Consider the following 24,314-nt stretch of genomic DNA (forward strand, 5'->3'; position numbering starts at 1 on the left):
TATTTTTCTGGAATTTGGTTTTCTTCTTGAATTTGTAATTCCTCACTCCTATATAGAAATGGCAGTGCCTGGAGTCTTCCAGAAACATGGGGGGGGGGGGAATTCTCAAAATTTTTGAAGGGTATGGTGGGTTTTCATTAGGATCTCCATGGGCTTTGGGGAAACAGAATCAACTAAAGTTGACCATAAGGTTGATCTCATAGGTCATAGGACACAGCTGACCTGCATTGGCCATTTCTGAGAGTGACTGTCCCCAAATGGACAACTAGAAATCTTGGAAGCAGAAGAGAAGACACACAATTGGTCCCCAATGGACTGAATGGAGGAATAGCTATTGTCTAATCTGGCTCCCTTTTACTATTTTCTATACAACCATAAAGTCCTGCCGACAAATATACAGGAGATAAAGTTCAGCAAGATAAAGCAAATGCAAATTTGGAACATCTTTGTAGGGAGACCTCCGCTTCAATCTGAAGACTGAAATGAGTCTCCAGGCTTATAAACAGAGTGATAGAACACGTAATATCAGGGATGGTGGCAGGTCTTTGGGTTTGAGTCCAAGTCTTTGGTCCCAAGTCCCTATTTAAAATCTAGCTTCCCCCGCAAAAAATGGGGAGGGGTGGGTGGGTTCCAAGTCACAACATGAGTTTGAGTTGAGTCACCAGTGTGATTTAAGACTATCATGACAGCAAATCCTGCAACTCCAGTCCCCATCCCTGCTTGATATGATTTGGCGCATGCATCCTTTTGGTCTCCATGAACCAAGACCATTGTTTGCTGTACTTCCCCTTTAATGTTGACATCTATATTCAAGTATTCAGCCCATTGAAGATTTCTGTGCTGGCAAGTGGAGTCTGATCTTTGCAGAAGGAACATCAAGGAAATGCCACCAGTTCAGTGCATGGAACCAGATACTAGCACTGTAAAGGGGAACTAGAGAAATTCTGCTGGAAGCTTCCTGGTGGGAGTTTTAATCCAACACCTCCCCCAAAGCCATCCTCTCTCAGAGGGTGAAGAATCCCATCTATGGTTGTTGTGGGTTTTTTCGGTTCTTTGGCTGTGTTCTGAAGGTTGTTCCTCCTAACGTTTCGCCAGTCTCTGGAAGTCTTAGGAAGAACAATCTTCAGAACACGGCCAAAGAGCCCGAAGAACCCACAACAACCATTAGATCCCGGCCGTGAAAGCCTTCGCAAATACAGTCCCATCTATCTTTGCTGAGAGATCAGAAATAACACAATCACTTTCTCCCCTTGGAAACTGAAAACAGCAGCAGAGGTTAACTGATTATCTCCAGTCTCTTGTGATAACGTACCAGGCAGAGAGCTTTGGAGTACTTAGCCTTTTAAAGCCTGGATTTGATTCCCGATATATCCAACCATTTTTCTGATCTGAATTAGAGGTTGCCACCTCTTTCGTTTCCTCACCCCCCCCTTTCAAAAGGCTTACCATCTATAACGGCTACATGACAGGTGGACAGAATATGACCCTCACCATAGTGGGAGTCCTCTGGATTAGTACCTAGTGAATATAGACCACCAGAAGTTTCTGAGATTCTTGCTCAATTTGTTTTTGTTTAAAACAAACACTTTACCAGCAGTTAACTTCTTAAAAAGGAAAAAAAAATAATGTGAGAACAAGCAATATCAACAGATTCATCTGTCCCTTTCCTCATCCTGAATGCAGTTTAACCCATAGGAGGAAATATGCTTTGAAGAAGCTTTGGCTGAAAACAATTCAACTCATTTAAAAAAACATGTTGTAGAAGAACTCTGAACTAACCCAGTGTTTTCTTTCTCTCTGTTTTCTTGTTCCCCCTCTACAGCACCAAGGAAAAATAGGAGTTAAATTTAATGTTGGGACAGATGATATCGCAATAGAAGAGGTCAACGCAATCATTAATGATGGAAAATACCACGTAGTACGTTTTACAAGAAGTGGTGGTAATGCCACATTACAGGTGGACAACTGGCCAGTTATAGAACGTTACCCAGCAGGTAAGGATGTAAATGCACACAGCTGGATTCATATGGGTGGGTGGAAGGGATGATGAGTGACATGGTGGCTTTGTTTGCATAGGTAATTCAGGATCTCAGCTTCTTCAGGACCTCTTAAGTGTTCTTTTCTGACATGAAAAAGGTGAATGTTTTGTAGGCTGTGATAATGGCATTTCCTATGAGAAGCTGAAAGGCGTAGACTGTCTTTTGCTAAATTTGAGACAGGAGTGAACTTGAAAATGCATTTAGATGTCAAAGTTCCAAGAAACCAAGTGTTGTTGGTGGTTTTTTTGTTTTTTTGTAAAAGAAAAACAAATCCATCAGATTAGTGTCCAGGTAGGGATAGAAAAAGGCTTTGACAAAAGTAGAACGGTGCATTAAAAATCAACATAGAACAATCTAGAACTTTGTGTTTCAAACAATTTCATTAAAGAATGCATTGTCTGTATTTATTTTTATAACCAAATTCGTGTGGCTTTCAAAACCTAAAAAATAAAAAAATGAGTTAAAGCAGACAAAGAGGCCAAGACACTACCTTGGAATAAAAATGGGATTGATTTTTAAGAGCCTTTGATGAAACACATTTGCTGTGGTCCACTCTTCCCTTGTTTGAAAACTGACTTGTCAAAATCAATCTAACTGCCCGGTAGTTTCTTAAAAAATTAAGTTTTCATTCTCATTACATCAACATTTTTTTATTTTAGTGTGCCATAGAGCCAACAAATTTATAGTCAATTGGCCTAGCCATTGAGGTAGTCCTGTGGGCTGGTTGATTTACCAATGGTAAATTTGGACATTAAATATTGTATAAATTTTGTGTGCTCTGCATTTGATTCTCAAAAGTTCTGCTAATATAGAACCTCTTGTGCATATTCTGGTTCTATAATGCATTTGCATTTCCTCTTACTTGCTTCATGAGTGTATGCTCTGATGATTCATGGTGATGATGAAGATGAGGATTCCCCACTTACCAGTTGCCTGATAACATTAGGCCTGGCTTGGGCTGGTGGCGATGTTGATGTAAAACACAACAGCAAACACCAAGAGTAATTTCTTAACTTGTAGCCATCTTGCGGGCAAATGGCTACAAGTTAAGAAATTACTGTAGGTGCTTGCTATTTTCTACTAAGCCATTAAGCTCATTGGGCAACAGCAAATGCATACACTATGTTCTTAAGTTGCAACTATGTACCAAGAAGGCCTATGTCAATTGCATTATGCCATATAGGATTTGGGATATTCAGTTACAAAAATGCCCACATATAGTCATGATAGTAATGTAATATATGAATTTAAAATCTAGGAACATATATTTGTTACAATGGTAGTGCCACTATTAGTAGTGCAATGGTGGTGCCACACCATATCTCCTGTATGGAGAATTAGTGCAGGGAAATAGCAGTTTTCCTGGAGGGAAACCACAGCTGCGGTACAAGGACATCTGCAAGCGGGATCTGAAGGTCTTAGGAATGGACCTCAACAGATGGGAAACCTTGACATCTGAGCGTTCAGCCTGGAGGAAGGCGTTGCATCACAGCCTCTCCCATTTTGATTTTGAAGAGACCCTTGTCCAGCAGGCCGAGGCAAAGAGGAAGTCCCAAAAGCAGCAAAATCAGGGAGCTGGACAGGGGACAGACTGGATTTGTCTTCAGGATGGAAGGGATTGTCATTCTCGAATTGGCCTTCTCAGCCACACCAGACGCTGTTCCAAGTCCTCAATGCAGAGCACATTACCATAGTCTTTCGAGACTGAAGGATGCCTAACTAACTAACTAAGTGCCTCTATTATTTCCTACTTCTGTAACCAGTAGAGCATGGGCCCTTTTAATAGTGACACTACCATTACAACAGTCTTCCCAAAGAGGTTCTCCTGGGTCCATCATTATGGTACACTTGATGTCAGGTGAAGACTTTTTCATAGAAGCCCATTAAATGCCCAGGCCACTTGTCCTACATCAGTATTTCAATAGTATCTTAATTACCGTATTTTTGCTCCATAAGACGCACCTGACTTTAAGACACACCTAATTTTTAAAGGAGGAACACAGGGAAAATAAATTCTGAACCAAACAGGCCTACCCCCCAGTCAATTAAGTGATTTTCTCTTTCTTTATCTTATTTTTTCTTTTGTGTATTACCATCTGGGAAATCTGTTGCTTAGAATTAATTGTATAATTGCATTTTATATGTTATTTTAAAGTGTTTTAACTGATGTAAGCCGCCCCGAGTAGACATTGTCTAGAGGGGCGGGGTAAAAATGGAATAAATAAATAAATAAGTAAGTAAATAGTGTAATAAAATATTTAATAAACTACGTATAACAGAATAACATTTGAACCATGTAAAGTGAACAGCAGTCAACAGTGGCATTAATATAGACCATTATCAGCCAGTGATAAGACCTATACCACTCTACCTATATTTTACATGTCCTTTCATCCACCTCCTCTCCATGCTTATAGAAATGTCTCAATAACAGATGAGATTGTTGTGCAACTCTGCCCAGCTACAGCTCAAGCCTATATTAAGTTAGAAATGGTTTGTCTGATTTGGCACTGCACTGAGAGGTCCCTTTTAGTTGTGTGGAGGATAAATAGTGGAATTGAACTATTTAACAGCTGGTTTTCCTTATTTACTTTAGGTTATGCAAAAGAACAGCAACACAAAGCTTAACCTGATCCCATTCACCAGCAGTAGCACATGCTCAGCATAAGACCAGATCTCCATTTTCTGACATAATTGAACGTTTATAGCATGCAAGGCACAACAGGTTAGGCCACACAATGCCAATGTTCTTGACAAGCCAAAAAAACCTGAATACAAACTATAGTAGCTGAAATCAGGAAGCAGGTACTGTAATCCAGTTAGAAGTCACGAGGCACAGTTAGTTTCTTGCTGCAACACCCTTTGGAAATACATTCTCTATTAGATGCCCAGAACTAGTTGAAAAGTTTGCAAGTTGAATCCAGATTTCCCATAGAAATGCATTAATGCATTTTTATGGGGGGAAAAGGTCAGAAACTTTAAAAAACTTAAAAGAAGGTCACTTACCAGGTACTATAGACTGAACCTTGCTCTTTACAGTGCCTTGGTAGACCCCAGAACAGCCAAAAAAGAGCCCCAAACAGCTAAAAGCCAGCAGGCAGCCAGCAGACGGCAGCCATTTTGTGCTCTTCTCTGCTCCTGCTCCTTCCCCCTCCCCTCTCCCCACCTAACAGCTAATTGGCGCTGGCCTGAACACTTCCTAGGCAGCTTTTAAAGCAAGTATGCACATTTCTACACAAGCAGGTTTCAACTCAAACGGAGCACCTTTTCACCCAAGCACTAACCCCAAACAAACAGCTTTTAAAATAAATTTTACATTTTAAAACGACAATACCAGGCAGTCCCAGGTCTCTTTCCCAGCTCTCTAACTGCTTGGACTAGCAAGGAAGCAGACAAGCAGCCTCTTCACTAACTGAAAGTTTGAATTTCCCCACTTTCTCTGCCTTCTCCGCATATTAGGTATGCTAATATCTGTGCACTGGAGGATTGTGGGAGGAACATCCAGCCCCTGATGGGGGTCCTGTGGGGCACCTCAAAACACTGAGTAGCTCTCTTGGCCTCTTTCGGGACTCGGGCTGTGCAGCCCTGTCCTGATCAGGAGGTGCAGCCAGGGGGTCACCATGCCTTTGGGGGATAGGGCACAGAAAGGGGTAGGAGGTTCAGAGGCCATTCCAACTCATACCTGGCAGGGAAGATACCATAATAATCAAAGTGGTTTTCCCAGGGTGAGGTTCATCTATTGCACTTTGGATGTGTTGACCCCTGTGATTTCCCCAAATATGGGAAAATCAACTGCCTAAGTGGGGGACTGTGTTTGTGGTTTCCCCTAGTTTTTCTAGAATTACTCTTTCCCCTTTTGTCCTTGGCTGTTTTCACTGCCTGCTGCCATAGGCCTGTTGGCCTTGCTGGTTGTCCAGGTGGGCTCCAGGAAGCAGATCCTAGAAAGCCAGCAGTGCAGAATGGTAAGGTCCAAATAGCAAGCAGTCTCTGGTGCTAGTTCAGAGGCCTCCCAGTATGGCAGTGGGGGGCTTCTGCGTGGTGGTGGTTGAACCTCTTTTTTTACTGTATTCGTTCCATAAGACACACATACTTTCTCCCCCACTACTTGGGGGGGAGTGCGTCTTATGGAGCAAAAAATACGGTATAATAGTTTTAGTGTATTTTCTGTATTTATGTATGTGTCTCTCCTGTGTCAGCTACCCAGAGAGCATGTAGGATGATGTGAGGCAGGTAAATGAAGTCTTACATAAGGGCTTTTTTTGTCTCATTCTTGCTGAGGAATCACAGAGGGCTTTAACCTTCCTTGTCCGGGTCTCTCTCATCCTATTGAGGCAGCTGGAATGGATGAGAAAGAAGAGTATAGTGACCATTCATATCCCTGGAGCTGATGGATGTTTCTTGTTTCAATACTAATCTCCAGTACCTGGCTTGTGGTTCTCCAGTTTTTCCCGTACTTGTTGGCTCAAGGCTGTGTGGAGGTTTTGTGTGCCCTTTGTCTTGACTTAGAGGATTTTAAAGCAAAAACCTTTCTACTGAAGCATTCTTAGACTAAGAGATACTGTTTCTGAAAGATAAGAGCTAATGTATGGCCTTCTGATAGAATCATCATTCATTCACCCGAAATAACCACAGAGCCACAGAGCCGGTAGTGGTGATGGCAGTTCCCATTGTGGTTGAGTTGTTGTGCAAGAAAGAGAGAGGGAGGGAGGGAAGATATTTGGAAACTTTTCATTAAAGTTTGTAGCTTTTCTGTCAATGTTTAACAGTACTTATTGCAACACCAGCTGGGCTTTATTAAAACCGTGGTTTCAGACATAACTCAGAATTCCCCAATGCATGTTTTTGCTCGGCACAAGACTTTGGTGTGTAATTTGCTTTACGCTTTTGTCAGTATTATGGTGTTGTTTCTTTTCACTTCTAATCTTCCCCTACCAGTTTACTGGTTGCTTACCCCCTCCCTCTCTTGACTTTGTTGTTGTTGTTTAGTTATTTAGTCATGTCTGACTCTTCGTGACCCCATGGACCAGACTACACCTGGCCCTCCTGTCTTCCACTGCCTCCTGGAGTTTGGTCAGATTCATGTTGGTTGCTTCGGTGACACTGTCCAACCATCTCATCCTCTGTCGTCCCCTTCTCCTCTTGCCCTCACACTTTCCCAACAACAGGGTCTTCTCTTCCCATGAGATGGCCAAAGTATTGGAGCCTCAGCTTCAGGATCTGTCCTTCCAGTGAGCACTCAGGGTTGATTTCCTTTAGAATGGACAGGTTTGTTCTCCTTGCAGTCCCGGGGACTCTCTTGACTTAACCCCATCTTAACATTCACCTTGGTTCTGTCTTATTTTCATACATGCTAAGGGTATCACTAATCTTCTGTATCACAGACTCCAGAGATGCAAAATGTTTGCTCTTCTTTTGCAAATGGGTGACCATGAGGAACTACATTTTCAAGAATCACACATCCAGTGGCCATACTGGCTGTGAATTTCTTGGAGCTGTGGTCAGAAAACAAAAGAAAACCTAGAGATACAGTGGTGCCTCGCATAGTGATCGCTCCATTTTACAATGAAATTACTTTGCGATGGACTTTTTGCCATTGCAAGAGCGATTGCTTTGCGATGGCCCCTATGGGGAAAATTTGCTTTGCGATGAGCGCGGAAAAGCGCTTCCCCGCAATCATCCCAAAGGCCCCGCCGATCAGCTGTGCTGCAAGGGGTGGAGAGAGAGAGCTGAAGCACAGCTAATCGGTGGGGGTTTGCGATGATCGCTGTTTCGGCTCTCTCTCTTCCCTCGCAGCTCGCTGTGTTGCCTCGCTTTAAAGGCACTGAAAATGGCCGCCCCTATGGAGGATTTTCGCATAAGGTGAGTTTTTAAGCCCATAGGAACGCATTAAACGTGTTTTAATGCGTTTCTATTGGCTTTTTAAAATCGGTTAGCGACGTTTTTTTCCTGCACGGATTAACGTCACTAAGCGAGGCACCACTGTATTTTCCTTCACAGTCAAAAATCAGTGTTCTCAATCACTCTTTTATAGCAAAGGGACATTTGACCTTCCACATGTTCTGGACTACAATGCCAACAATTCTTTATTAATGCCTGTTCTGGCTGATCCTTCTCAGAGCTGATGTCCAAATGGGCTTCAACCCCTGCTACAGGTAATTAGTGGCCATGTGCCCTTATGCAAATAATAGCGGTAGGCAACCTAATGTCCTCCAGATGTGTTGGACAACCATAACTTTGTAAAGGAGCCTGTGTACCATCTGTGTTTGGATCTAGATTCATTGCTGCCTCTTGAGTCCCAGGTGATGGCAATGAATGGGAGGACTTTTTCCCAGCTTCAGCTCGTCCAACAGTCATGGGCCAGTCTCAAAGGTAACTGCCCGGAGAGTGTGTAACAGTAACCCTTTATATTAGAACTGCAGAGATGGAAAAGACCTTGTGGATCATCAAGTCCAGCCCCTGTTAGGAAGGCAGTGAAGAATCAAACTCCCATCCTCTGGCTCTGCAGCTAGATACTGAACCACTGATTCAACCAGAAGGTAACCAGTGGCATTGCAAACCTTGAGGTTAGATTATGATGATGCACTCTGTGAGTGATTACCTTTGAGCTGTAACTGATGCAAAATGCAGCTGCTCATCTTTTGATTGAAGTGGGCTATTGAGATTGCCTGACATGTGGGCTGAAGGTTCTGCTCTGTGTGCCAGAATGCTATTTCGCAAGACTTCAGGTTTTGACAATAATTTTCCAAGGCCCTGAACAGCTTGGAACTCACCTAACTGAAGCCCTAAAGAACCTGGGAGTAGCCTGCTTCACCCCATATATCTCTGTCCAGTCTCTTTGTGCAGAGATAGAAATCTTATTAAGAGTACCACATGACTTCTGTGGCTACACCAAACATATAGCACTCTCTACGCATGAGTGTTAAACAAACCACCATTGCTGTTGCATGTCCATTGAACTGCGATCTAGCTGCTGTTTGTTTTCTTTTTAACTATTGCTGTAAAGTATTTTAAAGTTCATAGTACAATTTATTGTATTAAATTAGATCTGTATTGTTCATGGTACAGATATTGCTTACGGGCTGAGATGCACAAAGACAAAATATAAGAAAGAAAGAAAGAAAGAAAGAAAGAAAGAAAGAAAGAAAGAAAGAAAGAAAGAAAGAAAGAAAGAAAGAAAGAAAGAAAGAAAGAAAGAAAGAAAGAAAGAAAATTTCAGTCGGCTTTACCAGTGATCCTAGATTGCAGGCCAAAATGGGTGGGCAGGGCAAGAAATTTCATATGCACACAACCCTATAAATGGTATTGAAAGTGGGGAACATGATTTAGGGATGGGAGGAATATCCACTGAATTCCTCCATTTCATCTATTTAAGCTGCCTTGATATGATGAAATCCCTCTGTAAGGAATTTCTAAGCCCTCCCCCCTCAAGATTCCTTATGCCCAACATGAAAGACAACACTTGCCCCCAAATCAAGGCCCTTATTGTTGTTGTTGTTTAGTCGTTTAGTTGTGTCCGACTCTTTGTGACCCCATGGACCAGAGCACGCCAGGCCGTCCTGTCTTCCACTGCCTCCCGGAGTTTGGTCAAATTCATGTTGGTAGCTTCAATGACACTGTCCAACCATCTCATCCTCTGTTATCCCCTTCACCTCTTGCCTTCACACTTTCCCAACATCAGGGTCTTTTCCAGGGAATCTTCTCTTCTTATGAGATGGCCAAAGGATTGGAGCCTCAGCTTTAGGATCTCTCCTTTCAGTGAGCACTCAGGCTTGATTTCCTTCAAAATGGATAAGTTTGATCACCTTGCAGTCCAGGGGGACTCAAGGCACTCAAGGCCCCTGTAGTTGCACAAAATGTCTCTGTGCATTGTTAGTGCCCTTTCCCTTTGAAAAGCAAAGCTGTTCCATGTATCTCTGTTGCTACTCAATTCATCTGTTTCTTATCAGTTACCCTCCCCAGCTGCGATACAGCATTGTTACCATGTCCTTTGTGGGTTCCCTTGTCATTTGTTTCCCCTGTTCCCAGTCTGCAATGCTCCTGTTAGAGCAGTGGTCTCCAACCTTGGGCCTCCAGATGTTATTGGACTCCATCTCCCAGAAGCCTTTACCATCACCTCTGCTGGCCAGGATTTCTGGGAATTGAAGTCCAAGAACATCTGGAGGCCCACTGTGTTAGAGGACTGTGCAGGGCTGTGCTGCCATCCAAACATCCAGACTTTTTGGACCCTCAGTATGCTATGCAAGAGCAAGAGCTATAATAGTATAATAATCTCTGCCTCTGGAGTTATTCCTAGTTAACAATAGCAACTGCATTCCCTCAAGTTGATCCAGACATATGGCAAATCCTTCCAGGGCTTTGAAAAAAAGAATTTGTCAGAAGTGGTTTATCACTCCCCTCTTCTGGTGGCACTCCAGCACCCTGAAGCTTGCTTAGGGCCATGCAGCTGGTGAGATGAGTAATCCCATCAGCCATGCACACACAGGGGAATCTTGACTCACCCGTCCCCTGGCTCCACCCTTTCTCAAGCCCTGTTTCTGAAGTTCTCTCCCCACATCTCGTCTCCCTCCCCAGGCCAACACACAGCCCACTAATTCTGGCACTCCATCTTCTAGCCTTCTGCAGAGAGATAATTGTTTGTCTCCGCTTCCAGGCAGACCAAGTTCATCTTGCCTGCTGTTATCTGATGCTGCGACTGAATTATGCCTACCCATACATTCCCGTGGTGGGATTAACTTCCATTAGTGTGCCCGCAGTGGGTTCGGGATCCATTCTTGTCTGCCTGTTTTTTAAAAAGCTGGCTTGTTACCATGGTATCTCTGTGTTTTAACTTATCTCTCCTGCCTGCTTCCTGGGTTTAATTAAGAATAAGCAAGATCAGCAGGTTAATTAAGAAATCTCTTCAGTTGAACTGTACTGCTGATCCCTTCTTCCCCAAGACTGAAGAAATTAGATGCTTATCATCTTTGCTTCCTCTGGTACCAATCCCGATTAATTCTCTCTTGAGGCAAGCGAGGGGGAAGCCTCCCCCTGCTTGCTAGTTTAAAGCTCTTTGTTGCAAGCATATGCTTGATCATTTGGAAACATTTGGAAAAATGCCCCTGATCTGTTGTAGTGTTTGGCATCGCTGTAGATGGTGGCAGAAGGCACAGCAGCCAGTGGTGAGGAGAACTGACCTGACAGGTAAAGGAAAGGGCAAAGAGGAATATTCATATACACATGGACAGATATGGGCACATGTACACAGAAGTAGAGATGTAAGTATTCACTCGGATACTGTCTCGGTTCCTCCCCATTCATTGAATAGCATAAAAATATACCCTGCTTCTAAATTGGAAATGTTTCTATCTGCGATGGTGTTCTCCTGCATCCACTTCTGATGTTGGAGAGTTTGGCTGGTTCCCTCACATTCATTCTTTGTCACTAGAGATGGGTGCAAACCATCCGGTTCAGGAGTTCATGCCAGCTCAGGATTTTTTTCCGACCAAATAGGTGTTCAGCACTTCCCAGCCCTGCTTCCTTCAATGGGCACTCACTCAGGTAAAAGGTAAAGGTTCCCTTCACAGTTTGTCCAGTCATGTCCGACTCTAGGGGGCGGTGCTCATCTCCGTTTCCAACCCATAGAGCTAGCGTTTGTCTGAAGACAATCTTCCGTGGTCACGTGGCCAGCGCGACTAGACACGGAACGCCATTACCTTCCCACCGTGGTGATACCTATTTATCTACTCAAATTTTGTATTTTGCATGCTTTCGAACCGCTAGGTTGGCGGGAGCTGGGACAAGCGACAGGGGTTCACTCCGTTGCATGGATTCGATCTCATGACTGCAGGTCTTCTAACCTTGCAGCACCACCTCTGAGCGAGTGTCTTCCGGAGGAGTTGGGACTGAGAAGTGCTGAACAGCCGTTTGGCCAAAAAATGAACCACCAAACCAGTCTCTATTTGTCACCCGTTTTTCTTTGACAAGCACTGTTCTGAAACATGGGTGGGCCTCTGGTGGCCAGCTTGAGGTTGACTCAGTCCCCCGTCCTTCAGAAGTTGGTAAATTAAGTATCCAGCTTGCTGGGCCTGTATACAGCGGACCCTCGACTTACAGACTTTTCGAGTTACAGACTTCTCTGGCCACAAAATTTAGGTTCGATTTGCAGCCGGAGAATCGACCTACAGACCAGAAAAAAACCAAAATGGAACGAAAATGGAACAAAAATGGCCAGTTACGGCATTAATCGGTTTTCAATGCATTGTAGGTCAATGGAGACTCGACCGACAGACTTTTCGACCTGCAGCCACCGTTCCAATACGGATTAATTCCGTAAGTAGAGGGTCCACTGTAACTAATTATAAACTTCCCAGAGAGTGCTTTAAGCACTTATGGGATGGTATATAAGCAGCACTGTTACCTTTTCTTTCTAAGCTTCACAGATTTGAGCAAGTAACAGGCCATTCTGCAAGGTGCAAGTGTGTTTCACCTCCTACTTTATCTTCCCCAACAAACAAACCAGAACAATACAAAGTCAGCCAACATGTTCAAAGCTCTTCAGCTCTCCCCATCCTTCTGGTTCCTCAACTAGAGCCTTTTCTTTGTATGGAACAATGACAGACGTACTAGTCTCTTCTTATCAATATTTTAATGATGTTTTCTCAAGTCATTTTTTTCTCCCTAATTTGGCAGCTTATTGGGTTTAAGTGTCAGTTAAAGCCATATGATGTTTCTTTTAAGTCAGGAGACAGATTTCCCCCTCCACCCCTCCCTTTGTGTATGCCCTTCTTTCGCTCCCCCCTTTTCTCCCCTCTTTTTTCCTCCCCCATCTCCGAGACACTAGCAAAAAGCGAAGGCTTATCACTTCTTAGATGCAATGGATTTGGTAATTAATTCCCACTTTTTAATAAAACGTGAAGCATGATCCCCATTTCCTTCATCATTGACAGTTTTCAGCCTCCTGTGGCAAAATGACACGATGCTTCTCATCTGTAAGCGGCAAGAAAATGTCGAAAGAGCAGCTGCACTCTGAGATCTGTTATAAAACATTTGAAAATTCAGACTCCTTTTGAAAGATTCATCATGAAGGAGGGTAAACGCAAGATTCAGAAGAATGCCATTATCAGAACTTCAGGGATCTCCGAGCCATTTCTCAAATATTTGGAGGAGAAAAGCATGTTGCGTATTTTGTAATGTTTTAGAATATAGGTAGAGGCAGGCCATATGCTTGATTTCCCAGCCACTTAAAAACTCCTTTTAACGAGAAGAAGGAATGCCAAAATCTCATTTTATGTAGGAATTAACACTGCAGTGGATCTTGAATCACTGACTCAAGAATTAAGAACAACAAAAAGGCCGAACAAGCTGTCAAGGGGCCTTTGTGTCCCATTGCAGAATTTCTTCAGAGAAACATGCTGGCAAAATCGGACTTGCAAAGAAAGGACATGTTTTCCAAAGACCAGTCACAAAACCACACATGCTAAATAAGGAAATCATATACGGTGAGGAACAAGTTTGGAGCACTGTTTCTAAATACATGCTAGAAATACTGTTGAGTTGAACTCTATTCATATGTGAAGTAAAAAGAGGTACTAAAAGGAAAAAGAGGGGGAGTAGACCAGCAAATGTCATCTTCTTATACTAATAAGCCTGAAACATTTAGCCAGCACTCTAAATCTATAAAGACTTATAGTTCAGGCTCTCCAGCAGTGGATCTAGAGATATATCTATCAGTTCCCCCCCACCAAGTACATCAGTTTTGCATGCTATAAGTCCTAATTCTGTTCCATCCAGTTTTTACATCATCTGCACATCAAAACAATCCTGAATATTTTGCTTTCCCTTAGTTTTTTATGCAGCATCCTCTAATGTATACAATCTATGCAACTTATCCTAATAGATGTGTGCATTTGTGAGCTAAAGGTTGCATCTCAAAGTTCATTAGACAGGCCTGCTGTACACGACAGGTACATTTTGAACCATTTGTTAATCCTGCCAACTGGGACAGTTTAACATTGTGCAGTGCATGAAATTGTCTCCTGTCCCTACACTGTAAGTTCAGAACATTATTTTTCTTCCTCTTGATGATGTTTCTAACTCCATCTGGAACTGGTGTCGTACCTAGTCATCGCTGTGGAAGTGATTAAAGATTTCAGCCCTCACCCGCTGAGATTAAAACAAAACAAAACACTACCCTGAACTGACTTGATGGGTTTTTTTCTGTTGTTCTTCTTCTTATATGCTATCAAGTAACTTCCAACTTGTGGTGACTCTATGAATTAATGACCTCCAAAAGGTCCTGTCATTAGCAGCCCTTCTCAGGTCTCACAAACTCTAGACTATGGTTCCATCCATTTCATGTTCAGTCGTCTTCTTTTCTCTGCCTTTTCCAGTGATTCATCTTGTATAGTGTGGGTTGAGTCATGTTTCCTTCAGGCTTGGTTTGCTCTATAAACAACTTATTTGCCTTTGTGGAGGTCCTTGGTATCTACTTCAACACTGTATTTCAAATGAATCAGTTCCCCACCCCACCCTGTCAATTCTTTTTACTGTCCAGGTTTCACATCAGAATATAACTAATAATCACCACATGCCATCAAGTCTGTTCTGATTTATGGTGACCCTTTTCAGGGCCTTCTAGGCAGAGTACTCAGATGTGGGTTACCATTCTCTTATTCTGGGAGTGCCTTCAGACTGTGCATCTTGCCAAAGGCCACACAAGCTGGCTCTACTTGTAGGAGGCAAGGAGTGGGGAATTGAACTCCCAGCGTCTGGCTCTGTAGTCAGATACCCTAACTACTGAGCGATCCAGCCGGCCATCAGTACATAGTAATTGAGAATACTGAAGCCTTGATTTCCCTGCCCTCTCCTTACACTGCTAGAACCGGAGCATGTCAGTTCTTCTTGTTTTGATTGATTGATCGATTGATCAATTGATTGATCGATTGATCGATCAATCGATTGCCCTTTTGACAGTGATGTAGAACACCTCCTTTGTAGACCTGGTTCTGTATGGGTTCTACAATACTTATTAATTCAGTTATTTATTACAGTATTTTCTTTTTATATGTCCTTCTTCAGTCTGGGGATACCTATTGTAAGCAGCCCCTTATCTCCAAAGAGATTTATGGGGGTGCCGGAGACTGGGATGAGTCCGAAATCCAGACAAACCTCTGACTGCTGAGCAGAGCCACTTAGGTCTCAGCAAGGTCCTGTCTAAACTTCTTCCTCAAAAGCCAATCTCCTTTATTAAGAAAGCAACACACACAGACAAATCCATGAGTTATACTCAGAATAATCTGGCTCTAAATCTTTGGTAGCAAACACACATGGCCAATTAGACATTCAGCTAGTCTGTACAAGGACCAATGCATGCAGATCAAATCATTACTGCTTTATTGAAAAGAATTGCTTTAGAAAAGGTTTCAGTTGATGGTAAAATAGTTCAGTAGGTACATTTTCATATCAAGACAAACGGAATACTCCCCTCCCCACTCCAGCTGGAAAAATAAAGAAATAGAATTATGCTAACTAATAAAAAGCATAACACAGTCCATCTCACGTGTCTTGGGTCTTCATAGGCTGATGCTAGATGAAATCCAGTTGACTTCCATCAGTCCATGGTAGGAAAAATAGTCCATAGCAAAGCTACAAACCATTATGGGAAAAAGCACGTGTCTGACCTTTCTCAGTCCAACTCCATCTTTTTCCAACTCCTTCTTCTTCCCAGAATTCTTCATAAGGAACACCCCCTCCTGGGTCTTGTTGTCCCGCCTAACTTTCTCATGGAGCTTCAGTTGTTATCATACTTTGTGGCAGAATTATTTTGACTACGAAAGTCTCTGCTCTCTGCTCATCTTAGCAACGAGATAACCAGAGAGCGAAGCTTCTCTGAAACAGCATGAAAAACTTTCCTACTACAGAGCAGACTTTAAATCAAGATGGATGCTATTGGGACAATCTTAGGACTACATATCCCATTCTAATACACATAAAAACACAAATCATCACACCTATGACGGAGTACAATGTGATTAAAACGAAAAAGCATATTAAAATGGTTAGCAAATGTACCAACTAAAAGCAAACAAACCCCAAAGAAAAAAATGCCTTACAATGAGAATGGTGGAAACACAGATAAAATTAGCAGTATCCAAAGCCCACCAAAATATTCCTGCTATTAGGTCCACCAATAACAACATACTTTTTCATGGACTTAGGAAGGATGTTCCAGAGCACAATATCAGCAATAGGCAAAGATCTGTTTCTGTCCATCTGAATTTCTGATGTATCTGTCTGACAACGATGACAGCAGGGACCTTTAAAAGGGCAGTCCCAGATGACCTTAACCAATGCAAGCACTGGTATAGGTAGAGGCAGTCTGATACATATCTGGGTCCTAAGCCATGTAGGGCTTGAGAAATAATAACCAATATTTTGCATTGAACTCAGAGGTCCACTGGTAACCACTATAGATGGCAAAAATACTGTGGCTGTTGTGTAAGTGCGAAGACTATCCATCAGTAGACTAGCCTGAAGATTCCAAGTTATCTTCAAGGATAGCCTTCTGCAGAGCAAATTACAATCGTTTAACCCTGAGGTTGCAGTGACATGGCTGCATCAGTCTTCCCCAGATAGGGAGAGGCTTTCAGGACCAAGGACAAGCAATAACGTGCATAGCTGGCCATGGTGCCCTCTTGGTTCTATAGGAAGAGGATTAACTGTAATAAACCATCCAAACTGCTTACCTGCTTCACAAGAGAATTTCAACTGCAACGACCAATAGAAACATGACAACCAGATTTTCTGATTAATTAGTGACCAGTGTTACCTCTGTCCTGTTAAGATCCAGGTTTAACTTGTTAACCCTTGGCAACAAGACCATTGTCTCTGGACAATGACTAAGAATTGTCACAGCTGCAGCTGGTTGAGTAGTCAACAGAACATATCGCTGGGTACCCATAGCATGCTTCAGGAATTAAACCCCTAAGTTATGGGAGTTGGACCACTATGCTGTGATGTTCAAAAAGCCTCGTGGTGCAGTGATGAAACTCCAGTATTGCAGCCCAAACCTCTGCCCATGATCTGGGTTCAATCTCAGGTAGGTGGCTCCAGGTTCACTGAGCATTCCATCCTTCTGGGGTTGTAAAAAATTGAATGCCCAGCTTGCTGCCTGCATAATTAAATTGTCAACCACTCAGAGAGTTCTTTAAGTGTTATGAAGTGGGCTATAAGCAGCAAACTTTTAAAAAAATAGATTATCTCCAGTGATAGTCTCTTATGTATGTTGAAGACATTGGTGCTAAAACCAGACTTTGAGGAACTCCACCAAGCAATTCCCAGGAGGCTGATTAAAAAAAAAAATCTTCCACCTTTAGCTTGTGTATCCTTTTGCAAATAAAATACAAAAACCATGACAAGGCTGGTCCAGTTAGGTCCAGATTTTCCTCTTATCTCCTCAACAATATATCACAATCCTCTGTGTCAAGAGCCACATATAGTATCAGCAAAAAAGATTCCCCTCTGTTCAGGTGACAGAGGACGCGGTCTATCATGGCCAACAAAAACATACCGTATTCAAGGCCAAATTGAATAGGGACATGTTTGGGTGCATCGTGTGGGTAAATAAGTCATCTGGGAGACTTCCACGTCCAGCCCTGGCACATGTGGATTGGGCCATTTTGGCAGATAAATAGAGGCAAAAATCAAACAAACTGGAGTCCAGCAGTCTTTTGTGCTATTCTGAATGCTGACATATTTAGCAGAGCAGAGTGTGGTGAAGTTGTTTTTCATGATGGCTGTGGGATTCTGGGAGTTGTACTCAGACAAACAAATAAATTCCCATCTCCGATTCAAAATGGTCGTGAGCTCCACTGCAGGCTCGCTGCTTTGTGTCATGTTGGCAATGCATTTTGTTTCCATTAAGTCCTGGATCAGCCCTGAGGTAGCTCTGACTCTTTTCAAAAGGCAACATAAATTCACCGCAGACTTGAGCCTTTGAGCCTGACAATTTGCTATCCCAAATGTGACGAGCAAAGCAGAACGGAAGGGGAAAAATTACTAATAATACTTTCTGTGTGATGACATTGTGCTTTGAGATATCCTGCGGTCTCAAGCTTCTTTTGGAACATAAAAATAAAATGAAATATTTTGGGGATATTTGTCTCAGGAAACACACACACACACACACACACACACACACACACACACACACACACACACACACACACACACACACACACACACACACACACACACACACACACACACACACACACACACACACACACACACACACACACACACACACACACACGTCTGTATGTTTTTGCCGGTGCTGTTGAATTATGACAGTGCAATAGGATTTCATGTCTTCAGGATAAGAACTTCCACTCAGCCAGCTAACTCAGAGAGAGAGCCACTGTAATTCATATTGAAAATAAAAAAAAATGACATTTCTGTCTGCCCTGGACTTTTTTTTTTTTAAGGAAAGGGAGAGAGTGCGAGAGACAACCTAAATAATTCAGCTAGTTGAGTAGATATTAATCTCTTACACCTTCTAGTTACAATGGAAGAATCATCTTTTTTTCCCCTCCCGCCTCTCTGCTGAAGGTCTTTCTTTATATTTTCCGCATTGTCTTGAGAAAGCTGATAACAACCCAAAGCCATTTTGAGGACAATCTGCCTTTGCTGTGTCCACTTTGCATGCTAGGATTCGAGTCCCAGATGTTCTTCATCATTATTATGGATTTTTCATACTTCAGCAGCTGTAGCCCCAATAAAATTAGCAGCCAAAATGGACAGAATTTTGCTTTCTGGCCCATTCACACAAGCCCTTTCCCCAACCCTAGTTGTCTTGATCCATTGATTAGGATTTTTTTTTCCATTCCATCTCAGAAATCAAATAAAGTTTGTTTGTTTTTTCAGTAGGCTGTAACCATTTGGGCCAGAGGCCACAGACACAGCAAGTCATAGGACAAGGGTGATATATATAGATAGATAGATAGATAGATAGATAGATAGATAGATAGATAGATAGATAGATAGATAGATATAGATATAGATATATAGATATATAGATATAGATATGGATATAGATATATAGATATATAGATATATAGATATATAGATATATATCTTTAAGATATATATATATATATATATATATATATATATATATATATATATATATATATATATATATATATATATATATATATATATATATATATATATATATATATATATATATATATATCTTTAAGGATGTGGTGGTGCTGCGGGCTAAACCGCAGAAGCCTGTGCTGCAGGGTCAGAAGACCAAGCAGTCGTAAGATCGAATCCACGTGACGGAGTGAGCGCCCGTCGCTTGTCCCAGCTCCCGCCAACCTAGCGGTTCGAAAGCATGCAAATGCGAGTAGATAAATAGGGACCACCTCGGTGGGAAGGTAACAGCGTTCCGTGTCTAAGTCGCACTGGCCAGGTGACCATGGAAGATTGTCTTTGGACAAAAACACTGGCTCTATGGCTTGGAAACGGGGATGAGCACCGCCCCCTAGAGTCGAACACGACTGGACAAAAATTGTCAAGGGGAACCTTTACCTTTACCTTTACCTTTAAGGAGTGGTTTTACCATTATCTCTTCTCCCAGTGATTTCTCATGGCTAAGTTGGGATCTGAACGTGGATCTCTTGAGTTCATCACTCTATTCACTACACCGGTAAGCAACAGGGTTTTGCATACCTTGAAACCCCTATTAGGGTTGCCATAATCCAGATGTGATTTGATAATTTAGAACTGCAGAGCTGGAAGGAACCGTAAAGATGATCAAGTCAGACCCTTGTTGAGGAGGCACAGTGGAGAATCGAACTCCCAACCTGTGGTTCCTCGGGCAGATATCTAAACCACTGAGCTGTGGCTTGGAACAAAACACACCCCAGATTAGTCTTTTCCTTCTCCAATTTTATGGTACCTTCTCCGCTATGTACCCAAACACAGAGATATCATATTGTTTTTATTATCTTTTTCAACACCTCCATGTTGTAATTTCTACCACAGTATTAGATGGGACAGGCTTATTACTTTTATTAATGTAACGAGGGTTCCTATCTTCATTGCTTTGGTAAAAAAAATCATCTTGGCTTCAAAATGTCAGACGTTTTCAATAGAAAAATACAGATGTCTTATATTCAATACTGTGTTCTTTTTCTCCCTGCAAAGATTCCAGGCTCACCTGCAGCCCTGGCAGTTTCTTATTTTTCTGGTTGTATGAGATTATTTTGGAACATTTCTATTTGACCTTTTCCAGAACGAAAAATGTTTTGATCTGGGCAAAGTACAGGAATCATATCAATGTAGGAAAGGACCCTGTCTTACCTGCCAGGAGACACACATACATACATACAAACAGACAAACACAAGCACACATAATATAGACTACTGTCTCTGATGCCTTCTGTGATTTGTGTTGTTGTTTTCCAGCATATGAGCTGGGTTCTCTGCCTAAAGGAACTCCAGCAGAGAGCTATTCCAGGTGTGGGTGGGTGTTCACTAAAAACAATTTAATGGATCTCAAAAAGAACAGGAACTCGGTCTTAAATTTAGCTTCCCCCCTGTCTAATGAGGAATGGGTCACAATTCATCCCAATGCTGGTGAAAGAGGTGGATGTGTGGACTGGACTCTAGTCTTCCTTTTCCCATGAGGTGTACAACAACTGGTTCTAAAAGGGTGTGACATTTGTGTGCCATTTATTTGGCTTCCTGTGTCTTAAAGTAGGGTTGAGAGATTCTCTCTCTCTCTCCATCAAAGCCTGCATTCGCTTGGGGCTAATATTTCGTGGCTGCGTGATGGGAGTGGGCAGGGCTAGAGTCAAAAATGGGAAGCACGTCTCTCTCTCTCTCTCTCTTTCTCTGTCACTATCCGTCCATCCACTTCTTCATCATCATCTGAAAGGCTGCAAGGAGAGGGACAAATATGTTTTACCAAGTTTTGAACCAATTACATACAGAGGAAATTAATTTGAGGCCAGGAAACCCCTCTGCTGCTAGTCATAAAGGACCAAAACAGACAATAAAAATATTAAAAAGGAAAAAAAATTAAAATAACATATTGTTCTGGCAATTAGGAAGAGATGTCTGATGGCCTAAGGACAATCAGGCCAATTAAAACAGGCCATAGCCAAAGTTTGCCACCATCTTGTTGCCTCTAGATTTAGAGGCACCAGCCAATAGCGCATGGCATGGCTGAGTTTCTGTCGCAAATTCTGCCCCATCCAGAAACAGATTGGCTGTCCTCTCCATCACCACTCAAACCCCTGGTTCAAGATATATATTTTTCTCTCTTTCTCTCTTGCTGCTTTTTCTTGCAATTCGAAGCAGCTGCGACAACTGCACACATTTTCTCTGTGGTGTGATTTCACTGGCAGAAAGACAAACACAGATGAAACGTTTGGAATAAAGGTTTTAATGAGCGTGGATCTCTGAGTGCCTTTAATTTCCAGCATCACTCTGTTGGATCCAGTGGGTATTCTTGGGTTTCATTGGAGACATCTCCACAGGCTTGGCTCTTTGCAAACAGCCCTCGCTGAACGACTTTAAACTTAATTGGCCATGCACATTTCTCCCTGAGCCTTGTCGACTTATTGATTTGTATGCCACGATGTATCTCTTTTTTTTTTCCTTGTGGGGAGTGTGCCAACTTTCAAACGGATATGAGGAAATGACTTTGGGCACACGTGTTTCCAGCAAGGAGGATGGGAGGCAGAGCCGCCCGTTGACGTTTCCCTCTATTGATCTGTTGCCAGTAACTTCACTTGGAGTTTTGTCCAGGGATCGATGACCGGATACAGATCATTCAACGGATCCTATAAGTTTATTAAGCTGAGGAACTCATTAATATTACATGGCTTCCCTTGCACCATTTAGCTTTAAAGGGCTGTCTCTTTCAAACGCAAGGTTGTTTTGCTCTGTACTTCATGGTCCTCAGCCGCAAAACGAAGCAGCTTTTATTTTGCTAATATTTGAAAGAGCGCAATGCGGCCCCTTTTTAATAATGCATTCATTTTGCCACGCGTGTGGATGCCTTAATGAAGCCACCTGAAATCTGTAAAGATGCAATGGCAGCAATATCCTCCTTACAATTCCTTGTGTTTCAGTCTATTGTGAGAAAGGTCAAGTAGTTTCCTCGGAGAGAGTGGATTTGTAAATTGTGTCAGCGGAGCTGTTTTCTTTGAAAGATCATTCATTTCCCTCTTTAAAAATTTGTTAAGGATAACAAAGAAGTTGAGGCTTGTGTCCTGAATAATGAGGGGGTAGAAAAGAAGCTGATCAATGCCATTTTTGCTAGTTTGTATTAAAAGGGAATGGGACGTAGAGAGAAAGAAAGGGAGATGAGGAAAAGAATAGGTAGAATGGATGGAGAGAAAGCTTGCTTTAGCTGTAGGCACTTATAGATAGTTCTTTAGAGAAGATCCTCAAGTGTACAGATGTGTTGCTGGAGACCAAGACCATGATCATCCACACCCCTATACAGTGGTGCCTTGCAAGACGAAAATAATTTGTTCCGCGAGTCGTTTTGTATTGTGAAAATTTCATCGTGCGAAGCGCGGTTTCCCATAGGAATGCATTGAAATTTAATTCATGTGTTCCTATTCATTTTGCCAAGCACAGCCATAGAAAAATTTGTCTTGCGAATCACCAAAAATTGTGAGTTTTTCATTGTGCAAGACATTCGTCTTGCGAGGCATCACTGTATTGCCAATCAGCATGTATGGATGGGAAAAATGGACAGTTAATGATAGCTGATGCGAGGGTGTTCATTTGAAATGTGGTTCTGGAGAAGAGCTTTGTGGATAGGACAAGTAGGTCCCAGATAAAATTGAGCCTGAACTATCTTTGGAGGCAAAGATGCTGAGGCTGAGGCTGTCCTACTTTGGGCACATCATGAGAAGGCAGGATTCTCTAGAAAAGTCCATAATGCTGGGAAAGGTGGAAGGCAACAGGAAAAGAGGAGGACCAAACATGATATGGATTGACTCCACTGGCTTGAGTTCACAGGAGTTGAACTGGACTGTGGAGGACAGAACCTTTTGGAGATTGCTCATTCAAAGGGTTGCCATAAGTTGGAAGGGACTTGACAGCACATAACAACAACAACTCTAAGCCAGTTTTGTATTTTGTGAAACTGTGGGAGTATGCTTGGTTCTGTTGCCCTGGAGAAGGTGAGGCAGGGCAGAGGAAAGTCTTGGAGGAAGGGATAAAATGGAAGAGACTAGTAATCAACAAGATACCCTGTTAATTGCAGTGAAAATCTTGAAAATATTAGTATTCTTTCCCATCTGAGCTGATAGCCTTTTTTAAAAATCTTGATGTGGAACTGTCTTTTGCATTTCTAATTGGCATTGGAGTAGGAAAAGCCCATTGGCCAAGGCTTAAATAGGCATGCTAATGGCTGAAATCCAGTAGTAAGTCTCAACAAGAGTAGGTCTATTGAATCTGTGGGATTTGGTGAGTCCTCTTCTCTCTAAGATGAAGACAACAAATTGCCACTAGACCAAGATGACTGAGGCTGAGTTGCCAGTGACAGGAATTTCTCAATCTCTTCTGTATATGAGTAGAGATTTATTTATTTGTTTGTTTGTTTGTTTGTTTATTCCTATTTATACCCCACCTATCTGGTTATATTGACCACTCTAGGCGGCTAGAGAGACTCAGATGTCACCTTTTCAGAGATATGCAAACCTTCTTGTGTGTGAAAACATGAGTAACATTAATCTGATATGTATGCACCTGTGTGAAGTGTGAAGTAAGTGCAGGAATCATGGTACACTTCATGTACATCAAATCTGTTTCAAAGATAAATTGAATAAACCCATGAATGTATAAACCTACATAGAACCATAGGAGTACGAGGGATTCTCATTTCCCTTTATATTGGCACAAGACCTCATAGTCTACATGTCCCATCTTAACAAGAACTTCTAAGTAGATGAGAATGAGGATTTCGATTAAGATTTTTTTTCCTACTGGACATTTTTAAAACAATCAAATGGGGGAAATAGTAAAACTGACAGTTTCATCCGTCATGGTCGGGTGTGGGGGTGTTGAGTACTTAACTCTTAAAGTACTCAATTGAATCCCAGTGTATTTAACCATATCAACATTGAATTAGGATCACCACTCTTTTTTTCATCCTTTAGATTTGCTACTTCTTTCCTTTTTTTTAACATGAGTCTTCTTAATTTTTTTTTTTTTTTACAATGTGGATTCTCATTTCACATCTTCCTCCCCATGCTGGAAATA

General features: G+C 42.1%; 1 protein-coding gene and 1 pseudogene across 50 annotated transcripts in view; both read left to right on the forward strand.

Moving 5' to 3' along the window:
* The window catches only part of NRXN1 (neurexin 1), a 1,165,889-nt gene that overhangs the window by 965,236 nt on the left and 176,339 nt on the right, over positions 1 to 24,314 (forward strand). For all 50 annotated transcript variants that reach the window (XM_078382536.1, XM_078382566.1, XM_078382658.1 and 47 more), the window contains one exon: positions 1,823 to 1,994. In XM_078382536.1, the coding sequence (XP_078238662.1) occupies positions 1,823 to 1,994 (172 nt within the window). The remainder of the gene's footprint in view (positions 1 to 1,822; positions 1,995 to 24,314) is intronic.
* LOC140703420 (U1 spliceosomal RNA) lies at positions 5,714 to 5,868 on the forward strand (annotated as a pseudogene).

Source organism: Pogona vitticeps, chromosome 1 (genome assembly GCF_051106095.1).
Source record: "Pogona vitticeps strain Pit_001003342236 chromosome 1, PviZW2.1, whole genome shotgun sequence".
NCBI classification, from domain to species: Eukaryota; Metazoa; Chordata; class Lepidosauria; order Squamata; family Agamidae; genus Pogona; species Pogona vitticeps.